This window comes from Hippocampus comes, unplaced genomic scaffold (genome assembly GCF_001891065.2).
Source record: "Hippocampus comes isolate QL1 unplaced genomic scaffold, H_comes_QL1_v1.1 scaffold156, whole genome shotgun sequence".
NCBI lineage: Eukaryota > Metazoa > Chordata > Actinopteri > Syngnathiformes > Syngnathidae > Hippocampus > Hippocampus comes.
The window spans coordinates 718,688-728,670 of NW_017805744.1; the positions used below are offsets into that span (position 1 = coordinate 718,688).

General features: G+C 40.1%; 1 protein-coding gene across 1 annotated transcript in view; it reads left to right on the top strand.

The window, feature by feature from the left end:
• The first annotated feature begins 2,986 nt into the window (after positions 1 to 2,986).
• The window catches only part of LOC109524212 (solute carrier family 43 member 3-like), a 16,710-nt gene continuing 9,713 nt past the window's right edge, over positions 2,987 to 9,983 (top strand). Inside the window, exons 1-4 of the mRNA XM_019883892.1 lie at positions 2,987 to 3,173; positions 4,303 to 4,432; positions 4,646 to 4,692; positions 9,357 to 9,433. Of these exons, the coding sequence (XP_019739451.1) occupies positions 2,987 to 3,173; positions 4,303 to 4,432; positions 4,646 to 4,692; positions 9,357 to 9,433 (441 nt within the window). The remainder of the gene's footprint in view (positions 3,174 to 4,302; positions 4,433 to 4,645; positions 4,693 to 9,356; positions 9,434 to 9,983) is intronic.

Consider the following 9,983-nt stretch of genomic DNA (forward strand, 5'->3'; position numbering starts at 1 on the left):
TGAGTACCACTGGGTGGCATTGCAGTCTTGTGAAATACTGGATGTACAAATAAATGTTTCCACATTTAAAACATTTCAAACATGCAATCCAGTTTATTTTTATGTGTAGTACATTCTGAATCATTATTTATCATGCTTATTTCCCCTAATTTCATATTTAAGAAAATGTCAATCGCTTAAAAATAAATATTTTGAATACATCTAGGAGTGCATTGGTTAATACCAGGCTACTGCCTGTATTTTGGTGCTTTGCAAATATTTAGGTAACTGTTGGGCGTAGTTAGGTCACTTTTATACAATACTGTCTACATCCATTCATCCATCCATCCTTTATCTGAACCGCTTGATCCTCACGAGGGGTCGACGGCATGCTGGAGCCTATCCCAGCTGTCTTCAGGCAGTAGGCGGGGTACTGTTGTGTCTGTTTGTGAGGCTGAAAAAAAGCAAGGTTGCTTCCACTGACTCTATATGAAAACGCTTTGCGTTTCCTGTACAGTAGGAGCTTTAATCCACCAATGAACCAAGAAAAAGAAGACGATGACAACGACGAGCATTTATAGACAGGAGTAAGAGTGTGAGCTGCTTGGATTGGATTTACACTCATCGCCACAATGTGGAGTTGTATTTTGAATAAGGTAAGCCATTTTCAACTTTAAAATAAAACACTTGGGTGTTTTAGGGGTTAAATCAGCTTCAGTTTGGTTCGGCTTGCAAAAATGACAGACTGACAGTGATGGATGGGTGCCCAGGCCGCTGACGGATGACGACTGAAATCACAGACTGGCACAAAATCACAATTGATATAATTTCAATAATTACAATGATTAAGAATTGACCTACAGCTTAAAAAACAAAGCATCTCTGTCTCATAAAACAGCTGGTAGCAGCTCCACTATATGTTTACATTTTGTTTCTCTATCACATGCGTGTGCACGAGCGCACACACACACACACACACACACACTCACACACACACACACACACACACACACATCAACACGTGCACTGGCTCTCTTTAAGGAGACACGCACACATTTCCTCACCTATCTGGTTTAGTGACAAAGACACATGCACACTTGCTTAAATCTAGGAGAGGAGACACATTTTCTGAGGAAATGAAATGAGACAAATACTGTCCATTCTTACTCCAGCAAGACTCTGTTGCACTGTGCTACAGTAAGTAACCCAATTCTGCACTCTTCCATACCACTACAGGTTGTATGTATGGGGGAGGGTCTTGTACTAAACCTGCGGGCTATCGTGCAGAAAAATGACCGTTCAAGGATGGCACAAAGCTGATTTACAGTGCAAGCAGCCACATGCAGCTCGCAGGCCACCAGTTGCTTAATTTAAAGTCTCTGTTCATCATTTAATTGTAGTGTCTTTTTTTAATGAAGCAACGAACAGTGAATGTCATCGTAATTACGTCAAAACAGCCGTGCATGGCATTGTTGTGGAAATTACGCCTCCGCATCCTTGATCCAAATCCAAAAGCGATTTTGTTTCTGATTGACGTGGTGAAAGATTCCAAAAATTCATTTGTGCAAGGGGAGGGAACTCAGGTTCCTTGAGAGCCATATCAGCTCAACCAAACGATCAGCTCATCAGCAAGCTCTCTAGAAGCCTGAAACGTCATGTTCAATTGAATCGGGTGTGGTGGAGTAGGGAAAGATCTAAAAGAGGCAGATAATGGCTCTCAAGGACCCGGAGTTCCCGGAGCACCACAACATTTCGGACTTGGTCTTTGGTTTCTTCAGGCAGTAACTCCGGGTTTTTTCGAACAACAATCCTCTTCCCTTTATTGCAGAAAACAATTACCTCAGTTGGTTTAGCTGGGTAAAATTTTGGTTCATCCAGTTGATCATTTGCTTTAAACAGTGACACAAAATGCTGTCATTTGGGGACCTTGACAGATATAGCTGTGTGTCATCTGCACAACTGTGATAGCCAACATTGGTGTTCTGAAGCACCAAAGCTAACATGCACGAACTGAACAGAGGGGGTCCAAGGACTGAACTTTGAGGGACCCCACATGTCATGGCCATTCAATCAGATTTACAACTTCCAATGATCACTCAGTAAGTCCTTTCCTCTCAGTAAAAAAAAAAAAAAAAGAAAATCATTAAAAAATCCGTTTGAGTTCAAGAATTAATGGAGTTGATTAAAAAAGAATAATAATACACATTTATGGCATGTACAGTTTCAAAATTTCAAGATCCCCATTGTTGCCACTCTTTCCTTGATTTAACACACACAGTGGGAAATCTAAAATCCCCAGGTGAAATTTGACCGCAATCTACACAAACTTTGTAGTACCTGTAAAATAAAAAAACGTTTAATTGCTTATTTCTTTCCAAATTTGGGGTCATTTTAAGAAAAGTCTACACATTTTAGGGTTAAAGAAAGACATTTCGCGTATCAAATGTCAAAATACGTCAAATGTGAGCTGAACAGTATAGATGGTAAACATAGTACAGTGTGTTAGTCATGGTGGAATCAGAAAAGACAGAGAAATAGAGACAGCTACAAAAAGAATAGATTATACTGCTTAACAGGGATGTCCAACTCATTTTTGTTGCGGGCCACATTGTAGTTACGGTTTCCCTTGGAGGGCCGTTATGATGGTGAATTTTGTGAAACCATATAAATGTTTCATCACCTCCTCATATTACATACACAGCACACAACAAATTGATGGATAACTCGTTTTAAAATCAGAAGTCAATTAATGTAATAAAGGCTTGGTCATGACAAAATGTGTGCAATATCATTTTATTATGGATGACATATGACAATTTGAAATTTTGGTTCAGACTTTAGCAAGCATCATGGAACTTGACATGGTTGATTTGGTTTCGCGGGCCACATAATATGATGTGGTGGGCCGTATCTGAACCCCGGGCCTTGACTTTGACACCTGTGCTGTATAAGAACTGATTTTACATCACCTCCTCCTTGCCAGGGGTGTGTGCACGAAGACTGAACAATGCTACTGCGTTTGAAGCTCTTCCAAGTGCAACGAGGCCTCTGCTTCATCACAGGCATGGTGGAGTGTCTGTTCTTTGCAGGAATCATATTCGGGTGGCCCTCGCTCGAGTTCCTCCTGAAGTCGCAAGGGTTCTTCGGCTCCTTTTGCGTCAACGCCACAAATAGTGACGGCTCACAGTTCCAAGGTCAGTTTTTGCTTCTCTCTCTTCTGACTTTGAAATGTGGGGAACTGTCGGGATGATGAAAGGGATTTTCTACTTATTCAATATCTTCCAAACGTTGGCTTTGAAAGACATGGGGCCTTGCCATCTTGCAATGCATTCTAGCTGGCTGTCATGAGAGAATTGGGGTTCTTGGAGTCATTTTTATTACCCCTGCACACTGCACTCATTGTAAAATGTAGACCTGTGGTTGACATGCCCTCGTGATAGGCAGTAATCTTGGCCAAATAATTTGACAGTCACTGAAATATTGTGTTTCAATAACTGAAAAACAATGACATGAAAACCTTTGAGTCGTGCAAAAATATTTGTTTCCAGAATGTTTTTTCTCTGCAATAATGAACTTGCGTGATAAAGAAGCAAGGAAGGACCAGACAAACAGTTTGGCTCAATCTGACCCAGGAGGAGAGTAGAAGCATGTAAGATGTATTCATTTTGAGTTTTGGTTTGATTTGATCCATTTGGTATTTGTGCAAACACTGAGTAGAGTAAATAGTACTCACATACAAGTTGCACTTGTTTGTCAAAAGAGATCCAAGTTTGTTCATGGTATATTTTGGAAACGGATATTTCATTAAATACAAAGATTTTCCTAATTTACTTGCCCGAAAACAGAGGGGAAAATATGGACCTATTGTAATTTGGAGGTAAGTGTGCTATGATTTTAATGGTCCAGCGTGCTTGACATCCAATTAGGCAGTATGTGGCCCCTGAACTATAATGAGTTTGACACACACAGTTTGAACTGGTCTACAGTTTTGTTTCCTCTTGTTGCACAGACTACACATTGTGTAAGGTGTTTATCTATGAGAGAGGAATCCAAACAAACACAAACCCTGCTCTGTGACAGGGGGTGGGGGTAGGGGGGGAGCATTCGTGACAGGATCGTGAGCAATGACTTGACCGATGAGTTGCATGATATCAACTCTCTTCAACAGGTTTTTTTTTTTTTTTTTTTTTTTTTTTTTCTTTTCGCTCATCCCTAAGCACAATTAAACTTATTAAACTTATAATCACGGCGTCTGTCTAAATGGTGCTTGGTGGCTTTTGCCTTTGAACCATTCAAAGTTGTTTGCTTGTTTGTTTGTGTCAGATTGCAGGGGTCAGGATGAACAGTTCTCTCTGGTCTTCACCATTGCATCCTTCATGAATAATTTCCTGACATTTCTAAATGGTGTCATCTTTGACCGCTTTGGGACCTTGGTGGCTCGCCTCTTTGGATTGTGAGTGTTGAGATCAAATATTTCAAATAGCATCAACAATTTTCTCAATGTTTGACCTATATTCTCTGAAGTTAAAACAACTTCCTGGTGCATTGTTCATTTCGATGAAATGATCTCACCATATTGTCAAGCACAGATACACAGATTAATGCCATTTCGTGCAAAATCAAAAGGTAACAAGTGCAAATCATGACTTGTGTTGTGTTACATCAGAGCTCTTCACACTGGGGGCATCTTGATGTTGGCCTTTGCAACTCCAGGTAAATATCGACATTGTTCTATTATCCATGCCAGGGGTCGCAAACACTTTTGAAATTGAGAACTACGTCCCTAGAACTGCACTCAAAAAAAGTATTTGATTTTTGGTTGCACATGTTGAAAATGTATTCAACTAAAACGTATCATTTGTTTATTTATGAGGAAAACGCGAGAAAATTTCACGCGCAACCAATGTACATGTTTGAAGTAAATCCAAAGGATCTTTTTTTTTTTTTTCAGTGTGGTTGATGCTCATTTAGCAACCCTGTTTTTCATGTAAAACGCATGTTGGAAGTTTGGCAACATTTTGGTGGGAGTTTACACTCCCACCCAACCCCAGTTTTACCAATGCATTTGAATGGGTGTCTATTATACAGGGTCAGGCAAAATGATCTGACACATTTGTAGGTTAAATACAGTGAAAGGCAAATAAGGTAAAGAAAAAAAAAAGTGTTTTTATTTTTGAAAAGTACATGTAATGCCATTCTGTTTCGTTATGTTTTAAAACTTAAGTGGAGTTCTGGCGGTGCGAGATTTCCATTTCAATGCAGATCTACTCGCTCTGAAGTTGGTAACCCATAACAAGATCGTGTTTCGAACTGGTACGGGAACATGTCCACCAATGTTCCCTCTAATTGTTTTTGTGTCTGTGGTCACGCAGTATCATATGCATCATATACATTCAAGTTACATGTTTTCATTAAAACAATAAAATTATGGCAATAGTTTCTATCAAAGGACTTCTTTATTAAGTGTGTTTGTCCACTTTCAGTGAAAAACTCAAAAGTTATGTAACCAAAAGTGTAGCATATTAACATAGCTGTTTTAACAATGTTTTGTATAAATTATGGCAAGACTTGGACTGCCATGAACTGCAACGTGACAGTGTCCTTACTGAGGCACCATCGGAGGTTAGCATAACCATTCTCTGTATGTCCACTTCAAGCTTGGAGTAAAACTGAGTTACTGCCTGCACGATATCCTGAGCAGCGCATGTTGTCAGCTGGACAATTCCACCAAACACAGTTTTATGATTGAAACTATTTTTCTCTCTGTATTTAATGTACAAGACGAGTATTTTGTGCACCGTTATGTCTGTGCTCTTATCTACTATAAGGGTGTGCCAAGGTGCATCTTTAACACTGCACATCGTCTATTTCGGTACTACAGTATTGCATTGATTGAATCCACAAATTCAAAAGCATAGTTTTCACTTCGCCAACTGTCTGGTATACTCACATACTTTGCCATGGGGTTGTGAATTTGTTGGACCGACAGCATTGATGCATTCATTTTGATGGCTTGTACAACATTGTCGATGAGGATTTTTGACTTGCTCTGGGTTGGATTTGTTTACGATTGACAGCTCGTTACTCTTCTCTCGGTCTTTGGCGCTCTCTGCCAATAACGTACCGATCCCCATTCCCATCTTGCATCGTTGTACAACTTTTACTGCATTCAAATAACTTTTGTGCTGAATGTGACGCTTGAGGTAGTCGAGTTTCCATTCGCTCCACACTTTTTTCGCTTGCTACTTTAGCTTCGCAACACGTTTTGCCGAGTAGACCTTTCTACAGTGAACAACGTCATGACGTAAATGCGTTAGCGAATCGCGTCAAATAACACCTGGAACAGCCAATCACATGTTGCATAATCCAGAATAGTTTATGCATTTATTTTATTTTCAATCCTGGTTGGATTTTTACCTTGTGCGCAGCTCAGATAGTTTGTGCGCAGACACGCAGGGGGCAGGGCGCATTTGCTCACAAACCATGCTTAGAGGGAACAGTGATTTCCACCAAGATTGAAATGGAATGCTCGTTGTGTTGCAGTTACAGATTTGTTTGTTTTGATAAATGTTTCCACAATGAAAGCGCGAAGTTGCTGCCATGAATTGGACTGGTAAGCACCAGTTCAATTTATGGCAGCAAGTGAAAAAGAAACGAAAAACAATGGCAATTATAGAGAAACAAAACAAAATGGCATTACAGCAGAGGCGATTGCTCTAAAACTGCAAGGGAAGCTCAGCTTCCCCTAAAATGTCAAAAAATAAGTGATCAAATATAGGTGTGCACATACAATTGTGTGTACATGTCATTGACTAAATATGCGCTACAACGCACTCAACTTTTGTTCTGAATCAGGTTCTTACGGCTGGTTACGACGCGACTCTCTTCATTCCCGCAGCTTCACTGTGCTTTAAACTGTGTGGACGCTGAGCATCTACAGCGCGGAACGCTGGGCATCGAGAGAGTTCAGTTAGGTTGTCCCAATGCATTGAAACGAGACGAGTCATTGGATAAATGCTGGTTTTGTCCCGCCCACGGGACGCTCAGCGTCTCTGGGAGTCTATGGACAGTGGGCGTGTATCGGCTGACCTGGACGCTGAGCTTTTCTGCATGATGATTGGATGATCTGTCTGAGGCTGAATCTTTTTTTAATTGACAGCAAAATGAGCCAATCACTGTTCTTTTGGTGCAGGCATCCTTGGGAGCATCTTTCAATTCTCATTCTGTTCTCAGTTGAACTGGAGTCTTCTTCTAATCATCTTAGCGACACTCTCTTTGTTGAAAACGATTAGCGACGAATTAATCTTTTATTTCTGGTGGGTTTTATTGTAGTTGCTGTAGTTGTAGGACACTAGTTAAGACCCTGGAAAAGACGCCTTGTTGGTATGACTAGGTCACAGCCATCTCGTTACATCTGCGTCCCGCGTCCTACACGCATAATTTTCCCGCGGGATGCACAGTTCCAAATAATGTGCGTTTTTGGGACCGAAGGAAATTTCTCAGTCAAAACAAAACAAAAAAAAAACTACGGCAGGCCTGAGGATTTCACGGTAACGATCATTACCGGTAGCGTGTCGTTTCCGTGGCGTCATTTTGACGGTACCGAAAAATAGTTTCCCATAAAAGTCACCGCACACGAGTTGACTGCACGCGATCGAATCTCTCCTGTGTGATCAACGCGATTTCACTGTGCCTGTATGTCTGTTTGTGGTGTGGTGTGTGAGTGTGTTTCTTCTAATCTACTTTCGTTTTGTTTTGTTTTCACTGTGGGGGGGCGGAACAGATAATGTTATGTGCGCATGCGGGTTGCTATTTTAGTCCGCAAACTGAGGAATCATGCGGATGACAGTTTGAAATGGTGGCGAAAAAAACACAAAGGTCTACTAATTACGACATTTAAGAAATGGGAATGCCAGTCTGATTTTTCGTATGAATCGTCCGAAGGATGTATCACTAAACTCCCCTGTGATGTATGCACAGAACACGAGAGCGAGATACGACGGGAGGCACAATTACGAGGCAAGTTGGTCATTAGCTCTATAGGCTAATCGCTATGAAAAATATTATGAAACAGTATTGGTTATTCTATAATTTACTGGTTGAGGCATGGTAACTTTAGGAATAATACATTTGTCACAAGGGGTAGTAATGCTAATGTTAACTGTTGGTAGAACTAATGATGACGTGTTAGATTCTTTCGTCAAATTGACAGTAGATGACACATGCATCATCTTCGGAAGAGGATGTCAAGCCACATCAATACTTAACTGTATTAATTATTACCAGTAAATTAGTTTTTGCAGTGTGAAATTGGAAAAAATACTCAGATTTTGTGGTATGCTGTATTCATGATGCATATGAGTATACCATATTTTGATGCATTTATTTTTTTGAATAAACCTGGAGTACACAGCTGCTGATGTAATGTTCATTGTTAATGCATAGTTTTCAAACATTTACCCTTGAAACATTATACTTTTGAGTTTAAGAATTCTTGATTATGAATATCAGTCAAAATAGAAAAATGGGTTCCCATGATGAATGTTTACGGAACCCAAAATTAGTTACCGTGGTTTCCCATTGGGTAATCCGACGGAACTGAAAAACAGTTACCGTGAATTTCCGAAATCCTCAGGCCTGCTACTGAATTATTTACATTTTTGCAGCATTTGTTTATAATTGTATGTGCGGTATATGTTGTTGTTTGTGTTATTATCATATGCAATTGAATAAGTAGACCATTTCAGAATTCAAAATTTGGGACTCTCCAAATGCATCACGGGACTCCTACTTTTCTGATCAGCGAGTCCCTGGAACTCGCTGGGGGTAAACTGTAAAATTATCACTGTAGGTCAATTTTCTTGAAAAGGAACGGAGAGTAGAATTCACGTATAAATAAACGGACACATTTTATGATGTCGGCCAAAATTGAGCTTCCCCTCCTTGACAGACCACCATCCGCCACTCCATTACAGTATATGAAAAGAAATGGCATTGTATGTACTTTTCGAAAATAAAAACACTTTTTTTGTTTCTTCACTTAATTTGCCTTTTATTTAACCAACAAATGTTTCAGATCATTTTGCCTGACCCTGTACTTGCATTTTTACTGCACGTATGATACCCATATTTAAAATCATCTTTTTGTCGTACTTCTGGGTCGGAAACACATGGTGCCCCTCTAATCACTGCAAGTGTTTCAAATCATCACTTTTACTGCATTGCTAGGAAATAACAATGTCCCGTCATTGGTGAGCTCCTTTTCGATCACGGGCTACCCATGCGGTCATTGGCTGCTTCCAGGTGCCTGTGGGCCTACGAACCGTATACAGATAAAAGATATTCTGTCCTTCCTCATTTTTGTCTTTTTTCATCAGCTCTGTCCATGATGCTTTACCCAGCTCTCTCGTTCATAGCTGTGGGTGGAATGATGCTGCTCTTGACCAACATGCAGGTACAGTTGGTAGTCTGCAATTAGTTTTTGTGCCCTTCAAGTGACTGGTCAAGTTGTGTAGAGGATTTACCAAGACACTGAATAACGTGGGAATGGCATGTCAGCAGTGGCGGACCCTGAGGGCCAGCAAGGCCTTCTCTGCTGGCCTAAACATTCTCAGAAAAATAAATTTACTTTTATGTATTTTATGTTATTTTATAATTTATGTTATTTTATTTTCATAAATATGTAAACAAAATTATTCTCTGTATTCTTTACGTTGTATTATTTCCACTTAGTTGAGTGGCTTTCAATGTTATTTTAAATAACATTGAAAGCCACTCGATAAATAAGTTATTTATTATGGTAGAGTTTTTAACCAATCATATTTCAGCGAGCTGTATTGCCAGGTAAATTACATTTGCTCGGGGCCTTCAGATTAAACATAGCAGGCCCCTGTGCGCTGTAAGTGAACGGGCACAGTCAGGTTTCAATAGCCAATCAGATCACTCGTGATCTGTATCCTGTATCCTGACTTGTTCTCGTCTGCGTACTAGGGCTAGCGAGAAGG